The 22,608-nt window shown below is 38.1% G+C and overlaps 1 protein-coding gene across 1 annotated transcript; it reads right to left on the reverse strand.

Annotated features, from left to right (window-relative positions):
- Positions 1-1,033: 1,033 nt before the first annotated feature.
- On the reverse strand, positions 1,034-22,608 carry LOC129777797 (uncharacterized). The gene is made up of 5 exons (XM_055784279.1): positions 22,143-22,608; positions 13,217-13,297; positions 1,875-1,973; positions 1,754-1,815; positions 1,034-1,688 (listed from the first exon to the last, which is right to left on the reverse strand). Exons 1-5 carry the CDS (start codon positions 22,204-22,206, stop codon positions 1,221-1,223), a joined length of 774 nt encoding a protein of 257 aa, XP_055640254.1. The 5' UTR covers positions 22,207-22,608; the 3' UTR covers positions 1,034-1,220.

Genomic DNA, 22,608 nt, shown 5'->3' on the forward strand with positions numbered 1-22,608 from the left:
CTTTTTTGTAATCAGATACAAGTATAAAATCAAATTTGTTGCGAAAATAACTTGAAAACCGTTTGTATTCTTTACATTGCTCTACTGATATGCTACAGACTTTCATATAATATATTGATAGGGGTAAAGCACTGAAATTAATTTCCGTAAATGGGGGAATTGAGAAAAATAGGTTGAAAACCACTGGTTAAAAAATTAACTTAAAATATCGAGACAAAACACAAAAACATCACTGTGACCAGTGAAACTAATTGAAAATAGTTGAAAGAACTCGTGGGAGATCTAACTGCTACTCTTCATATGCTCACAAAACTTAAGTCTTCAATAGAAAGGATTTACTCAAAAACATAATACACTGAAAATAATTCTAATTCTGCAACAAAATTAACTTAATTAACTCTTGAAAATCAGGACAAAGGCTAGATTGTGGAAAATAAATCAGAACGCCCCAAATAGATCTCAATGCTAAATCAGGACAGATGATAACCATAAATATAGATCTTTGATTGCGCCTTTTTCATCGTTTATCGCCATTAACCAATAGATTCGTGAGATTTAATATTGGGGAGATTATTAGGCTGATGTCACATTAGGCGGATTCGCTGCCGCGGATTCCGCGAGTAAAACCGCAGCGGAGGAGTGTATTGTGAATGAGCCATGTCACACAGAGCGGAGCGGTTTTGGAAGCGATTTTAAATCGAGAAGAAAAACCGTCGCGATATCCGCGGCGGTGAATCCGCCTAATGTGACATCGTTTTAGTCGACGACGGGCAAGATTTGGGTTTCGGAAGCGCTTCTAGAATAACGATGAAAAATATCGGAAAGCTGACTGAACTTATTCAAGAATCGCAGTGAGTAACCTGGCGCTGTAAGGTGCTCAGGGGAAGAGGTTTCTCCAGCAAAAACATATTTCGCCGAATAGTCTAACAATGTTGAGCGACATTTTATAAAGAATACAAGTGCAAAACAGTGCAGCGTTAAGAATTACAATTGAAACGAAATTCAAATCTTTCGAGATTTATCGTTGTATTTATTAAAGCCATTAGTCCCAGATTGATTGTCCTCTTTCCTAATTGCAGATTATTCACAATTTTCTCCCAATATAACCAACCTGCTTTCGTGTTTGTTTTTCAGTAATAAAATAAATAATAATTATCACATCCTGAACACCAGTATTTACATTTGTTAGCACGACTCACTCATTCACATTTTCATCCAACCTAATCCAGGGACACATCAGCCAAATCCACCGATATCTTGTCTTTCTCCCGTTTTCTGACAGCACTCGGGTTATTTCTGCTTCTTGATGGTTTTCTGGTGCTACTTTCGTCTGCCGGTTTATCAGCCATCGTTTCTTTCGGAAGTGGTTTAAAACTGACCACGGTCTCCACCTCATTGGCATCTGTTTCGGGTGGCATCGGTTTGAATGGAACCTCAGAACCACTTTGGGTAGAGTCTAAATCGACGGCGAGAATCGTTCCCTGCGTATCTTCTTTCGGTTTGTTCATATCGAAAAGCTGCTGCAGCTGATTGTACGCCGCTTTGTCAATCATTGGTGATGCCGGCATCTCGGAAGACGTTGCAAGCGCATCGCGATGTTTCTCTTTGTTGAACTGTTGCTTCTTCTTGGTTTCCTTGGACCATGTGTGAATCCACGTCCTGCCGTCATTGTTGTTCTGCTGTTGTTTCTGGAGAAGAGAAGTAATAGGTTAACCAGATTGGCCAGATGCGTGCTAACTCTTACGATAGTTACCCTCGTGAACTGTTGATAATCGTCGCTGTCCACATTACGTTTGCTGTTGCCGGATGTGGTACCTGTAACCGATTATGCGTGATATGAGAACATAATTTGCGAACGAAATCTATCCTCTCACCTATCGCTCTGGTTCTCTGCTGTGGTCCGATTTCGAACTGCACCTGGAAGTCGGCATGATCACCCAATCGGAAGCCAAATCCAAGCCGAGAGTCCGTTCCTGCAATTGGAAAAACAGCCAATATACTACATATATCATTGAACGTATGCCGCATCCACGCCAATGAATCGTGATCGAAACGTTTTCTCCAAGCGCTGCTGGGTGGCTTCTTGCGCAGACGCACACCAGCGTCACATAGCTTTACGAAGGTTACTTTCGATTTTATTTCGCGAGTCAGGAATTATGGTTACCGGTTGTCAGCAGGAGGGAAGTAATTGATGATGAGATAATTGCCGGTTACCCATACTCTACTTGTGTGTGACATCATATTCGAGAGAAACGCGGAAATTATATACTATTTAGGTGCATGATGCCAAACCGGTTCGATCCTATGATGCAGAATTCCTCGAGCATAATCGGAACTATTCACGCATGGAAATTGTGGTTGATACGAGTACTATAATCGGTATGCATGCTATTGTCTGGCTCCAGTTTGCCAATTCGCGGAAGAAATTGGTATGTGGCAAATCATAGGATAACGACCGGAACAGATTATGATATTCGATTGTTGGAACTCTCAGGTTGGAACTAGTCTACAGTGTACAAAATGGAATCAATCGGCATTCAAGGCAGTGCAGAATGGACATAGACACATCCGTTTCAAAATAATCTGTTTCAAAATAATTTTGAGATGGTCTTTTCAATATTTAATTAATAATCTTAGGACATGCAGTTGCAGAATAAGATTCGGCTGAAAATTGACAATAAAACGCAATTTCTTTGGCATTTATTTATTGATTCTGCAACATAATATCCTTTTAGACCTATACATTTAGGCGATTTTCAAACATTTTCAGACCTTCCTTGTAATGAGTGTTTTATGGCGGTGTAGAATCTTAAGATGGTAATACTTTTCTATATGTCCGCTGCTGTCTTTCAGATTTAACGCTCACGCAACAAATTTTAATAACTTCTACAAAAGTGAACCGATTTTTATTTAAAAAAAACGAAAATAAAGCTTATTTAAAGACATTTTCGATGTAACCACCCCTTTTCTCGATAACGCGTTTAAACGGTGAACAAAATTTTTCATGTACAACTCTAACAATACGACTACGATGCTGTTGAAAATCCGAGTTATTTCTTCTTCGGTTCCTTTAAATTGTACATCTAGACACTAAAAACTAACGAGTAGCCGAATATTATCGTCCCGAAGTGGGGAATGCAGTGTTATCATTGACGGAGCAAAAACAAATCTTATAAGGAGCTATTCGATTCTTTTGTGTGAGCGTTTAATCTGAAGGACCCTGTGCAATGATACCTGAATAACGACTGCGAATTGTGCAGATTTTTTACGAAAACGATGGTTCAGTTCGAGACGCTTATCACAGCCTTCATCCATTTTCCGTTCGACATTATAGTAGCGTATGTTCTGGCTGGGATTATTTTTGGGGCTAAAGCTTGAGTCATTTAATTTCTGGTTGCAAAAAAAATGATCTACTTCGGAACCACGTAAATGAAATAAAAAAGTTTAGTACTCAAAATGAAGGTCATTTATTGCATTTGAAGGAAAAATAATGAATAAAATATTCCGATTTGGTTTTGATGAAATCTCGAACTTTACTTCGAATACCACTCATCATTTTCTGGGCATTCTGTTGGCTAAACTGAGTGGCCGTTCTGTTCCACCAGCTTTTCACCTCTGTCGCATCCAGAGTTCCTTTCCACTTTTCTTCAACTTCTGTTTGATAATTGCCCAATATTTTTCAATTGCACTGAGAGAAATAATTAGTAAATATAACGAATTTTTTGGTAAATACTACCAATCTATAGTCATTTTCGACCGTACTAATAAACACATATGTCAAGCAGAACAATGATTCGGAAGCCCAATATCGGCTACATTTTCTCGCCGAAAATGCACGTATCAGAATTATATACTTATTATACCTCCGTATTGCCTTATAGGAACAATGAAAATGGTTAATACGCGCTTTTCTCACCAATTTTCAGATATGACAATATCCAAGCTTACTAATGTTATCGAGTAAAATATACTAATCTCTGGTAGGGATGCGGGTTTGTTGACAATATGTACAAAAAAATTGTACATTCTACTAATTTTGCATTACCAAATGTATTTAGTAGTTTTCGACCGAGGATTTTTCTAAGGGTGGGCAGAATTGAAGGCAGTTGGGTGGATTGATGTCCTTTTCAAAAAAATCCACCCCATTGTCTCGATACCACTATAGTACTTTCGCACTATAGTGACAGCTTATCAAATCAAATCAGGCCAAAATTTTACAGGCCCATTTTTCCAGAACATTGCAATTTATTCGACAAAAACGAATTTGAACTTGCAAGGGACATCGCCTCGACCAGTAGCTTTATAGAAGCTTTGTCCGGGAAGCTTCCGCAGTTTATGTTTATGCTTATAGTGTCAAAACAATATAGATCCGACCACTAGGAGCGCTGCAGTAAAATAAACATTGCGTACAAATTAGAGATGGGCAAAACAGTTCACTTTGATGAACGGTTCAGTCACTAACCGTTCATCTAAGTGAATCAGTTCTTTTGAACCGTTCTTTAGCTCTTTCGTTCAGCGGTATTAAGAACAACAAAATGTTAGCTGGAACCCACCACCAATAGACAGCTACTAATTGATATCGTTGGATTGGATAGTGTACGTATGGGATTTATATTTTTGAAATTTAGTAGGGAAAGATAAGCTGCTTCTTCTTTAAAAGTAGCAAACTGTATGTGAAAATATATTAATCGGCCGACAAAAGTATATGTAATAATTTGATGCGCACAAAGTATGCGCAATTTTTCATATTTTCTGTTTGGACAACACACAGGTTCCATTTTCAGAGAATTCAGAGAGAATTCAGAGAAAAAAATGAGCGGCGATTTTTACTAACAATCAATCATACAAACAATCACGATAACACGTACACGCAATAGGCCAAACAATGGATTGAAAGCAACGAAAAAACTGTTTTTTCAACTTGCCCTCACTATTAGATTCTATGTTTACCCAATTCAAGAATCGCCCCAGCTTCCCCCAGGTTTTTTTTTGATAATTAGGAAGTATATGCATGTTACGCGGAATTGAAAGAATACATGAAATTGAATTTTTTTTCTTCGTAGTTTTAAAGGGAAAACTATATAGTTTTCCCTTTAAAACTACGAAAATCTAATTTAGTTTTTAACCTGAAATAGAGTATACCTGATAATAAGTAAACCCTGCGTTACACGCATTTTGCTCATAAATGACAATATCGCTTTATGTTTCCTAGAAGCGTTTTCGTTATATTTATCCATTCAGTCCAGCGCAAATCAGTTCAGCTGCACTTGTTCGTTCTCAAACAGTTCACTCTCAATCAGTTCTTTCCCATACAGTTCACTCGCAAACAGTTCGCTCTCCAACAGTTCACTAGCAAACCGTTCTTTCGGAATCAGTTCGTTCACAAACCGTTCACTCGCAATCAGTTCGTGGGGAGACCTACCGTTCATTGAAAAAGAACGACCGTTCGTTCACTCTTCTCGGTGAACTAGTTCTTTCGCACCGTTCGTGAACGGTTTGCCCATCTCTAGTACAAATATTAAATGACTCGAGCTTTAAATGAAGCTACATGAGCTACAGGTTCATGATTCGAATATTTAAAAAAAATGTTCGTAGAGGCTCTTGAACATTTTCAAACTGCTTGTTATTTGCAAAAACTTTTATTCCGATCAGTCCTTACATTTTTCCTTTTGGTTTGACCAATCCAGAATCTGAACATTCCGTTTAATCAGCCATGCCATGATCGCCATCCGAAACAGTCCACTTTGAGAGGATCCTTCCCAAACAATTCCACTCTCAAAGTTTCGAGTTGAATTGTTATGAAACGTTTTTTTGGTTTTTAATGTTTCGCGCGATAATCAAGCAATGAAGGACATAAAGCTATTTTTCCAAACGAAGATAGTTATTTCACAGTCAAGTCTAACAAAAGTTCATCAATTACTTAATGCCTGTGTGATAAAGCTACATCACATACAACAGGATATTCTAAAGCTGTTGCTTTTGAGCTGTAATGGGGAATACCAACAACAGCCACAAATATCAGGCGAGTAAAGTTCTAAAGTTCTTCTCATTTTCACGAGAAAACTCGGTCACACACAGGAAAAAAAACGTCAGGGAAATACTGGCGAAATTTTGATGGGAATACTTCTTCTTTTTGTTTTTTGCATTTTTCGGAAGCATGCCCTTAGAAATGTTGTCTCAAAAGGATTTTTCGATGTTTGATTTCGTTGGAAAGTTACAGCCAAAAGTATGAAGTCACCTTAAGGTGAAGGTGGAAGCTAGCCACAAATGGCTGCCACAATGGCGCTCATTTCTTTCATCTCCGTCCCTCACCCCTCGCCCGAAAATCAATAATTGCGCGAAACTATGTGAAGAAAATGATCGTTTTCGCAAACTTCCCATGAAGTAATATCAACCAAAATCTAATCGATTACTTACAAGATATTAAATTTTCATCTGCTGTCGCACTGTATAGTGAAAAACGTCGGAAAACTCGAGCAAGTGCTCTGAAAGTTAAATTTTCATTTTTCAATCTTCGGCAATGGTTTTGTTTGTATTGGTGAAAGCATCGTTATTTTTTCGACACTGATGCCAGACAACATCATCGAAACAGCTATCAAAACCACTCAATAAAATGTTATTCCTGAGTCATAGCCTTTCATGACATGAAAATCAATAGAATAAAATAGTGTTGATATCAATACAATCATTATTTTTACGTTTAATGGGTCTATAATGTAAGTTTTAGCAACTTTAATATTGGGTAAGAAAATTGTATTGCAGAGCTCGGAACACTGCCACGGTTGCCTATGCTTTCAATAACAATAAATGGAAAAGTATTACATTCAATCAAAATGTCTCAGCCAACGAAGAGAAGGGTTAAGGTTCTCCAACGTGAATATGTGAAAACAATACGACCAACGAGGGAAAATATTGAGGAATTATCAGCATCGAGTTACTATGCGGTAGAACTTGTTAATATCAAAAGAGCCCCAATTCGCATGTGTTATAAATTTGCACATGTTACGCTCGCGTATAATCAGAATTTTACTTCATATGCAAAAATACCCCTTCTATATATTTATGTTTGCAATTGGCATGGTTCATCGGAACATATCGTTCATACATTTAACTTCAGTATTGAATTGTTTTTTTTTTCAAATGTATTCAAAGACTCGTGTCAATGAAGCGCCACACAGTCTGATAAGTGAATTGATCAATTTACATGTGCTTTGCTCTTCTCTCACAAACACTATTACCCCATTTTTACACGTGGTATTACATATACTATTTTATTAAATTAGTTTTTTCAATTTAAAAATTTTGAATAATGAAAATTTATGCATTTTACACGAATTTTTGTTTGGCCAAATTTTCACCATAATAAAGGGTACACAGTTTTTGAAAATAAAAACAATTGAGGGGCTTAGAATGATAGGGGTGTAAGTGATTTGATCGATTTCTCTTCACCAACTTTTTCTTTAGTTAAAAAACGTTCCGATTTGAGTTTGCCACAGAATCCGATAGATGAGGTTCTGACCTATCTTCCACATAGTGAAATACAGCTGGGAATGAGTTTGCAGCTAAGTTATTTTCGTGCTCCCGTGGCCGAGTGGTTAGCGTCATAACTAACATGCCGGGTGTCTGGTCGGGGGAATTTTTCGTCAAAGAAATTTCCTCCGACTTGCACTGTGATCACGCGTATTCTAGAACTTGCCACTCAGAATGCATTCAAGGCGTGTTATTTGGCATAGAAATCTCAACTAAGTACTAATAAAAATGACGCAAGTAATACTACGTTGAGACGGCGAAGTTCCTCTAGGAACGTTAGTGCCATTGAAGAAGAAGAAGAAATTAGTTTTTTTATTTTATTTTATCATCCAACTAAGCTCCGGTTGATTAAATTCGAATTTCTGGACTTTTGGTTCAATTCTTGCCTTTAGATTTTGTACAACTGCTTCGTCCACTTTGTTGACCACAGAACGACAGCTTTCATTAAACTGCTTCTCGCTTCCAACTTGTTCCAAATTTGGGAAATCGAAAATTTTTCTTCGATGCCAAATGCATAAAACGTCGAGATCTGGTGTCATCTCGAAAAAAATGATTTTTTCTGCAGGTAGAGTCGTGGTGTGGGGATCTATAGCTACATCCTGCGTTGCGAGTTCATCGATGGAATCATGACCAAGGAGGTTTATTTGGACATTTTGAAACTACTACAAGCGTCTGCACAAAAGCTAAAGTTGGGGCGCATATATACGTTCCAACAAAACGGAGATCCGAAGCATACCTCAAAGCTGGTTTCGCAGTGGTTCAAGGTAAATCGTATCGTGGTTATGGATCTTAATCAGATCGAGTATCTCTGGTCAATTTTGAAAATTATGCTCCAGGAGCAAAAACCAACAAGCAATTGCGACAGGTAATCTCAACTGAATGGGACAGAATCACTCCGGAAACAACTTGTTGAGTCGATGCCACGACGATGCCGAGCAGTTTTTAAAACCAAAGATGATAACACGAAGTACTAAAACTGTGAGTGCCCGAGGGCTGGATATAATTGTTTTGCATTATTTTTAATTTTTTTTTTCAATATCATGTATCAAATGCAAGAGAATTTGTTTTTTATTTTGAACTCGCATGACTTGGCTTTGTTTTTACATAAATAATAATGAACTGAACAGCAATTAACCGTGATTTGATTTTCTGGTGGGTTTTTTGGAAGAAATCTAATTTTTCACTGGGGTTGGATAAACTTTTTTTGAATACTGCACAGAAACGTAGTAAGAAACACACACAAATGCTGGATTTTGGTGTGGGTGGTATATTATTCTAGGGTAAAAGCTACAAAAATAACCCCTCGAAGAGCAACATGTGATAAAGTATATCAGATTTAGAAAACATAATATTGTAAGTGGTTATCCAGTGGTGGCTCATTTTGCCCCCAAACAACAAAGTAATTTCGAATGCGAACTAATCGTTGAGATCTAACAAAATATATGTTTACCTCTTTTAGAACATGCGAACAGTCGTTCAAGCTATCTGTCGAAGATATCAGGTCGGATGAAATAAATTTCTAGGAAAATTGCGAAAGGCTACCGTTAGAGAAATTTCTGTTTTATTTATTTTTTTCAACATTAGACAGTGTCATCCGTGGCCGAGAGGTTAGCGTCTCACATTATCATGCCGGGTGTTCGGGTTCGATTCCCGTTCTGGCCGGGGGATTTATCGTCAGAGAAATTTCCTCCGACTTGCACTGTGGTCACGCGTATTCTAGAGCTTGCCCCTCGGAATACATTCAAGGCGTGTTATTTGGCTTAAGAAATCTCAACTAAGTATTAATAAAGAACGCTAGTTAACACATACGTTGAGACGGCAAAAGTTCCACAGGGAACGTTAACGCAATTCAAGAAGAATGTATAACAAAATGTAACTTCATATGTTCTAAGAATAGGATTATGAGGATGTATCAATTGGTTCTTAGTTAAATTATTTAAATTTAGGCAACGGTTCATTTTACCATCCCTGTTAATTTTAACCGCATTTCTCCTATTGACTTTTCAATAAATGAATTTTATCAGTTTACACGCCTTCTTGTTTGATCGTGACACCCGTTAGCACTTCTGTAGGATTTTTTAGTGAAAAATTGTACGAAAATAATCATTTGGACTACGCAAACACGTAGTGCTTACCCACCCTCAACTATAATCAAATGTCCTAATATTTCTAATGAAATTTATTAAATAATTAAATGTATTAATAAAAAAAAGAAAATATTAGGTTGGGGAAAAAGTAATCCATTATTTATGGGTGATTCAAAACTGTATTTGACTACCGTTTTGTTGTAAAATTTGTTGCCATTGTAAAGGTAGCTTCATAAAGTCTCTGTCATAGAAGCCTTGGTCCTTATTGGCGAAAAACTCTAGCAATAGATTTTTACAATCCTCGCTTGATGCCAGTTTGTTATCACTCTGAAAATTTTTGCAAAGCGAGAAAAAGGTGGTAATTGCTTAGTGCCAGGTCCGGACTATATGGTGGACATTAAAACATATCAATCAAGATCTCGGAATTGTGTGGCCCTGCATTGTCCTGATGGAACACAACGTCTCTTCTGTTGGCCAATTATGGACGTTTCTGGTCAATCGCTAGCATCGAACGGTCCATTTGTTGACAGTAGAGATCTGAATTTTGTATATTGCAATTTTTTTTAAAAAATTAAAAAAAATTAAATTTAAAAAAATTGAAAAAAAAAAAATAATAATCTGGCACTGAATCCCCTCAGTAGGACGCTCAATAGAAACGGTCATGGCTATAAAATAAGGTATGGCGACGGCGCCCACGAAGAAGTGACCCATACCTTTTACATGGATGATCTCAAGGTCTACGCTGATTCCCGTCAGCGTCTAGGTGTAGCTATCCGGGTTGTCGAAGACATAAGCAGGGACATCTGCATGGAGTTCGGCCTCGACAAGTGCCGCTGTGTCCATCTGCTGAAAGGGCAGCTTACCGAGTCCGGAGGTTACGAGGTCTATGACGGCGAGTTTATAAGAGACATGGTTCGTGGCGAATCCTATAAATATCTTGGATTCCGACAGCTCACCGGGATTCGCCACTCCGACATCAAGACGGAGCTGCGAGACAAGTTCTTGAGTCGAGTGAACTGTGTCCTGAGGACTTTTCTCAACGCGGGGAACAAGGTACGCGCGATCAACACATTCGCGGTTCCCCTGCTGACCTTCAGTTTTGGTGTAGTCAAATGGAGCAAAACTGACCTAGAGGACCTTGAGAGGAGGATGAGGAAAGCATTTAAAGAGGCCGGAATGCACTATCCTCAATCGGCACTGGAGAGAGTTTCACTGCCACGCAAAGAAGGGGGACTTGGAATAGTCGACATATCTGCACTGTGTGTTGCCCAGGTACGACAACTGCGCGAGTACCGCGCAGAACGCGCCAACCAAAACGCGCTATACCGGGCTGTCTGCGCCGCCGACAGAGGATACAACGCTCTGCACTTGGCGCAAGCGGAGTACCAACTAAACTGCAATCTGCAGACAGTGGAGGAGAAGATTGCAGCTTGGAAGCAGAAGGCAGTGCATGGTGCCCACCCCCATCAACTGGACCGGCCACACGTCGACAAGGCCGCATCTAATCTGTGGCTAACGCGTGGTGAACTCTCTTCAGTAGTAGAAGCCGACATGATAGCCACCCAGGACAGGATAATGCCGACGAGAAACTGCAGGCGGTACGTCTGGCATCAAGACGTTGATGACATTTGCCGGATGTGCCATCAACCAGGTGAAAACATAGAGCACATTATGGGAGGCTGTCTCGTTTTGGCCAACGCAGCCTACACCGAGCGCCACAACAACGTGGCCCGTATTGTTCATCGACAACTGGCGCTCCAATGTGCTCTACTGGAAGACAACGTACCAAACTACCGGTACCTGCCTGCACCTGTCCTGGAAAATGACCGTTTCAAGCTGTACTGGGATCGCACTGTTCTGACCGACCTCTCGATCCACCACAACCGCCCAGATATAATGGTTTACGAAAGAGCGACCGCAAAGTCACCATCATCGATGTCGCTATTCCACTGAACCAGAATCTGGAGGAGACCCACGGTCGCAAAATCTGCAAGTACCGACCATTGGCCGTGGAGCTCAAGGAACTGTGGGGGCTAAGGGGGGTCCCAAGAATTGTTCCAGTCGTTCTCTCTGGAACTGGAATTGTCCCGAAGACACTTCTGGAAGCGCTAAAGGTGTTGAATATGGAGAAGGAATTGGCCGGCATCCAAAAGTCGGTCATCCTTAGCACCTGCGCGATTGTCCGACAATTTCTCGGTCAGGACTGAAACAGCACGAGCATGCCTAGTCCCCCTTTGGTATTCAGAAGCCCGGGGGCAGGTGAAAATTCTGGCTAGGTTCGCCTAGTTAAGAAGTAAGATAAGTCTTCCAAATAAAACTTGCTAGGACTCATTGTTCGAGTCGTAGCGACGTTTTATGACCCGGGCCCAAATTTCATCTATACATATGGTTCGTCGTTCATAAGCGAGGAACTTTGCTACCTCGCCAGATTCTAACTGTACAATTGCTGTACGATTGCTGTGGCCACTCAGTACTTCTTCAACATATGGTTAAGTTGATGAAAAGTTCGTGAAAAATTACTAACATGTAATTTTTCTATTAATGCTAGAACAGAATGATAACTTTTTAGTAATTTTCCTTTCGCTCGGTAACTTAACTGTTATCCATCTGAATGATAGTTTTCTTTTAATGAATAATACTGCAGATAGTAAATTTAGTCGGGTTGGATTTCCGACGTGGGTGTCCAAATAAAATATTTGTTCCGACGTCCATCTGTCAACATTTTTGTAAACTGAACGAATCGCTACAAAACTTTCATCCCTGAAAAGATTGCTTTCTAAACAAGCTGGAGTCGAAAGATTTAAGAGGTGATCACAAGGAGCGCTGCTGTAAAATCAACAGTATGTCCAGAATTCAATTGAATTATGTTTTACTTCGAGCTACCCAGGTCTAAGGAAAATTTCACCAATGAACGTAACTCATAAATCCTCCAATATGCCAAAGGATATAACCGCAATTACGAACAAGGCAAAAATTTGATCTATCTTTAGATCACATCAACGAAAAGCTATCTTCTTCACCGTATGTTTCCTGAAAGATGGGGGAATTGAAGCTGACGATGAACAATACTTAGAGTAGTAGACATTATACTAATTTCCCGGAGTGAAGCTGGTACAAAAAATTATCACGACATATCTCATATCAGATTGCTCACTCCTAGAAATTACTATTGCTATTCAAAAATAATTATGTGCACCGTCACATAAGTAGACGCAGTAGTCTCTAGGCGGCTCAGATGCTGTTTCCATTATTGATGTAATGAAAAAAAAAAGAGATGAAATGTGCGCCATCAGCAATTATGTTTTTGTTTCTCAATTCACAATTAAACAATTACCTTCAAACATGTAATAGGATTGTACAAAACAAAACTATGATTGACAAAATGATATTTAATTTGAAGCGTCTTGGCATTATTCGTTTTGATGTCACGATGGCACTAAGCATCCAGAGCAATCAGATAAAGTGATTATGATGTTTGCCGGCTTGGGAGGTAGCCCCAAAACAAACAGAGGACTCACGTAACACCTGCTGCGCCGAGATGTGCCGGTTTTGATTCGGCATTTATCAAAACCGTTTTTTTTATGTGTTTCTTTGCTTACCTTTCTTGATCGGTGGAATATTGGAGTAGACTAAGGAGAGAATGGAAGGTAACTCCTCTGGTACGATGAACGCATTTGCATCTGAAATGAGCATTGGAGAAAAGCGTGAGGGAGAATTAGTTCACACATGTATAATGAAGCGGTGAGATAATATGCGAGTGGAGACCGATGATGTGGGAAGTGGGTATGACAGATGTAATTATGAAAAAAAATTATTTAAGAAGAGCCGAGACTACCTTATTTGTTCAAAGGACGCTAGGTGACGTATTTCCGACTCTACTGATCTGATCTATTTAATAGTGCCACAATAATCGTAAACTGTCAAGTAAATGCTCCTACCCATTCACATACAAAACATGTATATAAACCTGTTTTTTTGCTCTTCTTTTTACGTAACGTTTAATTAGCTTCTCATGCCGGACCGCAACGTGTGGAAACGAGGAAGCTATTATTCAATCCTGTTGTGTATATGGACAGATTCAGAACTGGATTAAAACCGTAGTTCTCTTTCGTTCAATCTAGATTGGATGCTGGAGTTCAACCATAGTGGTGGATTAAAAGTGAGAGGGAACCTTGAGAATGTTATTGTCTGTACCGGACATCGCAAAGAATTAAACAAACCACAAATTAAGAGCTCGTGTATTTGTTGGCTAAAGTGGAACTGATCTAGAAGGTTTAACAAAATAGGATTGTAAGGATTGTAAGTAAGATTATAAGGGGGGATAATGAAGTTTCCTTCTAAATGGCAACAAGTTTGCGAACAAAACGGCGCATATTTGATCTGAATTGAATAATTTTAAGTATATTAAATAAAGCGTCAAATTTCGATCAGAAATACGCCATTTGTTTTTCCCCAAACCTATATGATTTTTGAACATCAGAAATCTCTTTTTTGTCGACTTTGGTACTCGATTCCATGCGAAACATTTTTCTTTTTGTTGAAAAATCTGGTTTTATTATAGTGTGTCCCATTCTTAGCACTTTGCTAAGGATTTTGTGATCAAAATAATGAAATTTTCATACTATAAAGAGGCTATTTTGGTGCAAATACAGTGTAGACGCATGAATTACAACTTTCTTGATTTTGTGATTCGACAAATTTACACGATTTTATCGGAATAAATTTGTATTTTTGTATTACCATAATTGGTACAATACCACATCTATGAATCAATTATCGCTATAGCAAAAGCTGCCCTGTTCCTATTATCAGGGTTGCCAACTTTAATTTTTTAAATATCAAGATGAATGAAAATAAATATCAGTAGAAAATCAGGATAGCCGGATGCAGGTTGTCCAGATACTTCGTGTCGTTTTCTGGTAAAACAAAAAACATCATTTTTATAGGCAGACTTACATTTATTCAAACATATATGCTCAGTTTTGTTTCACTATTTTTCTCCAACATGTAAAACTTCAACCAACCGCCACCCTAGCCAACCACCAGTCACCCAAGCTACCATGCCATATTCACCACAGCCAAGGATCCGGTTCCCGCCATGTCTGGTCAATAGAAGTGGGAGAGATCGGATCGGAGTGCGGACAGTGAACGTTTAATAGAGAGAATAACCACCATAGCAACATTTATAGCACCCTAAAACCTCCATTGCCTAATTTGGTTTCATTTGCTTGATTAATTCTCGAGTAATGCAGAAATTTGTGTTTCATTTGTATGGCAGCCCCCCCCCTTAGAGAGGGGGGTGGAGAGTCTAACCATCATAGAAACATTTATTGCACCCTAAAACCTCCACATGCCAAATTTGGTTTCATTAGCTTGATCAATTCTCAGCAATTTTCAGGATATAAGGGAACGTGTAAAAGAATCTGGGGAATTTCGAATAATAAGGAAGGTTGGCATCTCTGACTATTATGGTTTTACGAAATCGTAGTTCTGCAATGTTCCTATTATCGTAATACAAAAACCTCATGTTTTCACACTATGCAATTGCATATTAGTTTTTTCGCTGCACTGGAAATATTGTAAATCACTGAAATAATCGGTATCGCTGCACTAGAAATATTGTTTTGATTTTTGTATAATCAAAGTAGAGGCGAATGAACTGAAAAGTTTAAAACCTTTATAATTCATCATTTTGGGGCATTTTTTTCAACTGTTTCAATAGTTTATTATTTATCAAAATTAAATATGTATTCTTCCTGATGTAAGGATTGTGTTCTCTGAAGTTGGAGTCAAGTCGTTGCCTGGTTTCCACGGCCTTCTGAAGGTTGAATGGAACAATATGCATTGTTCAGTTCCGACAACTATCCGGTATCCTGCCTATCCGGCCAGATATCGGATATTAGAAAAAGAACAATACTTTCTCATTAACAAAAGATAAATCATAACAAAATATCGAAATATCAAAATAATTTCAAACTGCTATAAAAATTATACTTTTGTATAGTTTTGAACTCAAATAGAGTATTTGTTCGTAAATTTCTGTAAGTTGGTGACACATACTCTTCATAATTGGTACACCTACCCTACCAGTTATAATTATAAAAAAAATATATTTTGAGTAAATGAGTATGATAAGCTAGAATGACCAGAGAGACCGTCAACAATTGAAAACAATGTCAGTGATAGTGTGTTAGACGTGTTGATCTCTGCTGACCTTGGTTGCCCTCGGTTGTTGATGTTGATGTTTTTTGGAAACACAACGAAATCAGGGAACAAAATATCAGAAAAATATATCAAAAAACAGGGTTGTCATACGGGACACCACCTTCAGTACCGACAGGCAGCATAACTTCCGTATATTACTATTCTCTATCGACTTCACATTCGGTGTACTTTTTCGGCTGCCTACGTCCCCCCCCCCCATGCGGCCTCATTGAATAAAGTATCGATAAAATTGTAAAAAGTGAAAACTAGCCAAAACATCCGCCGCAGTTTGTACGAAATTCGTAAAACGAGGCGCTTCGGCACACGTTTAGTCAAACGTTACGCTCGATCGGTGCGGTCTTTTGACAGGTATATTAATTCAATCGATTCGGTATTGTTCCGGCTTCGGCTCGAGCGAACTGATCAGTGGCAAATAATGACGAAGCAGAGATATTGTGTCACAACTTCGTCTTCGCGTAGCGAAGATTACAGTCAGATTGATGTTTTCGCATACATCCTAACACGTTGATAAAATTTGAATGGAGAGAACATTATTGTCGGCTGATGTCACGTATTAATGCCACGAACTTTTGACATTTCGCATACGATAAATAGCGTAATTTCCACGTTTCGCGCTTGAATGCATTCCTTTTTTGGAACGGGAAAATGACAATTCGAACGTAGGTTTAATTCACATCACACCGAACAATCGATCGCATGACGACTCGAATATATTTTCTATAAACACTTAACACCAACAACACCGTAACCTTAGTATGGATCAGTCGAAAAGCATTCGATTATGCGTCCGAAAGCCGACACATTTTTAATCGATGATCCGCGTCGAATCCACCGGTCCCGATGCTCTCATCGAGAGCGTGAGCAATAAAAACACCGGACATCCAATTACGTAGTTTCATGGTGAATGGTCATGGCTTCGACAGGTTCAAATTATTGCTGTTTTACACCTATTATGGGAACCAAGTGAACGAGTGTGATATTCCGTTCGAATCAACGCGTGTGCAATGTGCTTAAATTATGAATAATCAATCACCTTTGTCAGCCGCCTCGACTGAAAATCGATTCATTCACTAAATACAGCCTATTACTTAATATAATTCCAGTTAATCGAATGCTCCACCAATCGGCGGTATTCAATCTTATTATCGCCTGTGAAAGCGATACACGTGTTTGCAAAGGTTATTTGTTTCCAATCATTACGCTTTGTGCATGGTAAAAACGAGTAGTTTAACAACATAACACTTGAGTTTTGAAACATAATAGCTTTCAAGCACTCTGGAAAAGTGGCTCATGCGAATACTGTTTTTTCTCCCTAAGTCATAGGCAAATTGTCAGGTTTCACATAATTGCGGCATATAGCATCAATAGAAAGAGATATGAGGTGTCGTTGGAGGAGATTAATGGTTTGCCAATATACCGGGCTTGTATGGTTTCATAAATTACAATGGTTCATACTATGAGTGTTGGGGTTTTACGATTTCTTCAGAGGTAGATTGAAGATAAATTTAATTTTTTTCTTTGAAGCCAGTGTTAACTGTTGACTATTTGGCCAACATGTTTTTTTTCAGATTGTCCTCATTTTTAAAGATACTTCGATAAGTAGGAAGATCCCATAACCTGATTCATCGCTACTACTCATTGGTACAAAGTCTGGCGCAACTTATAATGTTGTGGCAAATTTTTGCGTAACGGCCAAATGAACTAAGAAGACGTGGGAATATCGAGTAGGTTTGGCAACGGAATATACTGAGCCCCCTTTGAACTAACTTTTTCGGGCATATATAGGGTAAACGGTTAATTGATTAATTTTGAACCTTTACAAATTCCTCTTACCATAAATTTCTTAGTACTTCTACTAGTACTCGTCATTATAATATTATAATTATTTTCAGATCCAATTCTCGTTCAAGATTTACAATCACTTGCAAATAACACGTTCCTCCCTTACATGGAATAGGGTACGGCGAGGCTAGTTGGTTGTTTTTGAATAAATTTGGCTATAACATTGTAGTACGAAGTTTTGCGTTAGAATGTTATGTACCACAATGACGCTTACCTTTTACGTTTTCAATGAAAAATAACGAGAGAATCATTTATTTTTCTGTTATTTAACGTCTTTATATTTCAGAATAAATTGACCAACTAACCCCACACACGGGGTAAGTTGGTCAATAATAGGCATGTTCTTTTCGAGCAAATAATAAGCGTTTTTCCATTAGAAGTTATAAAAAAATTAATTAAATCAAAACAAAAACAATTGACTAATACCATGTAGTCAAGTAAAAATAAATAAATAAATAAAAATTTCAAATTTTCATCGTTGTTGGAAATTAGTCCGGCAATCATTTCCAGCCATTTCGTCTCTCTTCCACTTCGCGGCGCACCAGAGATGCCAGATTTGAAAACATGTCTTCATTTTGAAGACATTTGATTTTTCGAATACATTTTGAAGACATTATGAATTATGTGAAGACATTTAAGTTTAAAGATATTATTTCTGTGAAAAAATCATCAAAAAAAAGTAGGGCTTTAGTCACAGCGAACGAAGCGGTCTGAATACATATTGTCCCTAGAAGAGATTAGTTCATTTGCGCTCGAAAATTCGAATGATGGTGACATTTAATTTCTATTGTTCTGAGACTGTACTATGCAATAGATTAACCTATCTTTCAAACAGTATTGGCGATCTAACGCAAAACGTAAACGATCGGTGAGACATCTGGACTAAGAAAATGATGCTAATGTAACCTAAAACTCAAAAAACAAATCACGTATATTTTACTTCCGGGCTTTCCAAGGTAGTTCTCACATGCAGGAATCGTTCTTTTTCTACTTGTGTTTGATTGTGCTCTCGAATTTCCTTCTTTAATTCAACCATTGTCAACATTTTTATAGTTTTCACTACTGAAAGAAGCAAGAAAATAACATGCTATATATGAAATTGCACAGAATAAAATTTCTTCCAAACTCATCGCAATCAAATAATCTTTTATGATTATATACATTGTTATACTCACATTGCAAAATTTAAAACCATCATCACTTTCACCGCAGCGCCGCCTAGGTGTAGATTTCTACGTATATATATATATATATATATATATATATATATATATATATATATATATATATATATATATATATATATATATATATATATATATATATATATCCCTCTCTAAGGAGGGTCTACTGATGTCTGATAAAAAGGCGGCTTCTGGAAATGGAACCATGGACTTTTCGACGATGGACAAAATTGCTTAATTGGACATCCTGAAACGTAACCTGCAATCTTCAGTTCAGAAATTGGGTCTTCCTCGTGATTACTACAGTAGAACCCCGATTATCCGCGAAATAGTGTGGCTAGACCACCGCGCATAACGAAAATCGCGCATAACGCGATAAAGGACTAAAAATGAGATGTAAATACAAAATAAAGATATTTCAGCATGAAAAACAATGTTTTATCAATACAGAAGTCATTCAACTCTCCATCTGTAAGGTCGTGTACATCAGTGGTCAGACCAAAACATCAGTGGTCATGACCAAAACAAAATAGCAAATGGCCACCTCTCACTGACAAATTTCGGGAAGCTTTATGCAATTACTATGGAACACGCTTTCACGGATAATCCGCACCGCGGATCATCCGCTCGCGGATAATCGATGTTCCACTGTACTTTCAACACGAGAATGAATGATTGTCGTACGGGAGTGATCTTTAGAAAAAGATCGATCTTGACGGACCGATGTTCTAAACGACGTGGGGATCGATTCACTGATTAAATCGGTACCAAAGAATCGATCTTTGGTGAATCGATTTTCGAATTTGAATGCTTTTTTCCAATTCATTTATTTGTTCTATATAAGTGTATGAAACGGGAATAAATATTTCACATTTCTATTTAAACATCAAAGGCATTTTACTTTGATTCTCATCATGAAGGTTACAAAAAAAATGTTAAAGATCAGAAAAATTGTATTATCCAGGGCATTCATTTTGTACCGTCATGGAATTATTTATATAAATCAATTTATTGAAAATTATTATAAGAAATTCAACAACTACTATTCATTCAGAGCTCCGCTGATAGTAATTCTATAAAATTAAGTCTGGGATTCAATCGAAATATTGGTAGTAGTCCCAGTTCTAGAAGAAAAAACGCTTCCGCCTCCGCACTCTCACCATCCAATTTCTCACAATTTTCACTGTCAGCCTAGTGAATATGATAGAATAAATATAACTTGTGGCCACTTGTTTTGTAATGACCAAACTTACAAAACTACTTCTCCTAGATTTACGACTACTATTTTGATAACCTTGAAAGGGATCCAATGTTTATGAAATTTGTCAGGTGATTTTTGGTGAGATTAAAAACGATGTTTACTGAAAAACACATTTACAATAATATTTCTACGATCAAAAAGATCGGAAGGTTCGAAAAGAAAAAATCGATTTTAGCGATTTTTTTTTTTGAGTACAAAGAATCGATCCAAAATGTCGTAAATCGGAAAGGAAGAAATCGATCTTACAAATATCGATCCAAGACCACCCAATCCTAGAGTACTCCGTCTACAGTGACCAAAAATCTCGCCGAATCAATTCCACGGCGTTTGCAGGCAGTACTGCACATCAAAAAGGGCCGTACCACAAAATGATTGATTTTTATTACCTGTTAGTAATTCTGAACTTATTTTAATTTTCTTCTGAAGAAAAGCCTGAGCGCTTAATTTTGCCACATCTGTATTGAAGGTTTTTTGTTTGGTTTTTAGAAAACCCAAAGTAAAAATATGTCCATTTTAATTTTTTGTTTGTTCAGTACATGAGAGTGTAAAAAGGTTCGATTTTCTGATGGACAAAAGTGGCTTTTAATTATTTAATTTTTAACCCCAATAAACTAAAAAATAACGAACCAACCAGGTGTGTACGCTCAATTTTGCTACTAGCTCTAGTTTGCTGCTAGTATGTGATCGTAAAACTGTTTCATGGTCAAAATGCCAATGAGGTGGTTAGCCCATTAGTAAACATTCGCAAACCGATGAATGGAAGGCAGAACTTCGATCGTAGAGTCCTTGAATAGAATGACAGTGAATCAAAATTCATCATTTAAATATCGCATTCTGTTTGGGCGATTTGGCAAATTTTATGTTCGGTTTCGAAATATATATGTTCACATTCAGTTCATGTGAAAAAGGGGCATAACGTCAAATTATATAGCTTTGTAGCACGTCTTCAAAAAATAATGAAACGATGTATATTCGATTGTTAGCTACTGCTTATACGATAATTAAACCAACAATTTGTACAGCAATTCAAACTATGAATGATTTCAATTGGTTGGAAGATGATTTGAAAAATTCCTTCAGGAGTTGATTAATTTTTATCATTGTATATCATTAACATTTCAGCAGTTCATTTAATTGTTAGATCAATGAATCTTCGAAAAGAACAGTCATCATTCAATCGTATCACAGGATTTCAGCTTCCTACTAATTATCTATGCCAATTTTGGTCGTTCAATGTGCCAATTATCGGGATTGGAACGAGATCGATTTGATCTGTCAATCTTTTCCTTGGTTTGGATGTGCACTATTTTGTGACAAACATTCCAAAAATATTCTAAAGTTGGTGTGTAAAATTTAGCGCCCCAAAAGAGGAAAACAAATTGAAGCGGAATTCAGTAATCAAATCTTCAGCAGCTCAAATCCATCCCAAGAGGCGGTGCTCGTCATGGTACGATGGTTGCCGGGTGAAAAACACCTTCAAGTCTCAATCGCTCTTCAATATTCGTTCACCAACCGCTTCAAGTCCAGCTCGATGGGGATGAGCACTAAACAACGGGGGAGAAAACGGAATGAAAACAATAATAAATTCGTAAGTGATGACTTTCTCAGCTATCGAGCGTAGTTTCGGGCTGGTGTGATTGAGGCACCGGAGATAATTTCAACATTTGCCCGGTGTTTGGATAATTATAACCAACACAACCTATGCCAGCACGGAATTCCGAAACCGGCGGTCATTGTTTTGCTTGTTCTACGTACGCTGGACCCCGAAATGCACGTGCTCTCTTCCGTGGGTTTCAGGTATGCGTGAACGCGCTCGAGGCGTATGTTGTTGCCTCCGTATTCAATCTCACTCTCATTCAAGAAAGCGAAACCAAGTCACGACATTTAAATGTCGTGATATATCGGTGTGTATTGTATAATATCGTGGTAGCTAACCAGTCGCCCTGCTTTTTTTGTTCGATCCAGTTGTTTACCATGGTTTGGACGTTAAAAAATGCGAAGGTTGACACTTACATGATGCCGCATCAAACGCCAGCAGCAGTAGCAATAATGCCATTGGTTGTCCCAGAATATTCATGTTGCCTTCATTACTTCCTTGCTGTGGGTAAATTTTGCAATTCAAGCTGCTTTTAACGAAAAACTCTCTGCACCAGTAGTGTTTTAATCCAATCTACCACATTCCTTCACTTGAGAGAAAATCACTTTCCTTTATTTCACAATTTAGCAAACATGCCTTCTCACAGTGGAACGAACAATTTTCGCACAGTCGAATCGTTGTTGAATATTTTGATGCAGGTTTCGCACCCTCAATGCTGCTCAAGATTCAGCCTTGAACGAATCACACGTATGCGTATATGTCTGGCAGATTTATGTACATAAAAAATCACGCGATCGCACCTTTCCGTTTCACTGTAAACGAGATTCGATACCAGCGATTATAATGTTTATTCGTTGAGCACGGAGCTACGACTGATCGCTT

This window comes from Toxorhynchites rutilus, chromosome 3 (assembly GCF_029784135.1).
Source record: "Toxorhynchites rutilus septentrionalis strain SRP chromosome 3, ASM2978413v1, whole genome shotgun sequence".
Lineage (NCBI taxonomy): Eukaryota > Metazoa > Arthropoda > Insecta > Diptera > Culicidae > Toxorhynchites > Toxorhynchites rutilus.

Coding starts and splice junctions, on each gene's coding strand:
- LOC129777797 (XM_055784279.1), bottom strand. CDS start 22,206: ATGAATATTCTGGGACAACCAATGGCATTATTGCTACTGCTGCTGGCG. Junction 13,298..22,142: donor GGCGTTTGATGCGGCATCAT/GTAAGTGTCAAC, acceptor TGCTCATTTCAG/ATGCAAATGCGTTCATCGTA. Junction 1,974..13,216: donor TATTCCACCGATCAAGAAAG/GTAAGCAAAGAA, acceptor TTCCAATTGCAG/GAACGGACTCTCGGCTTGGA.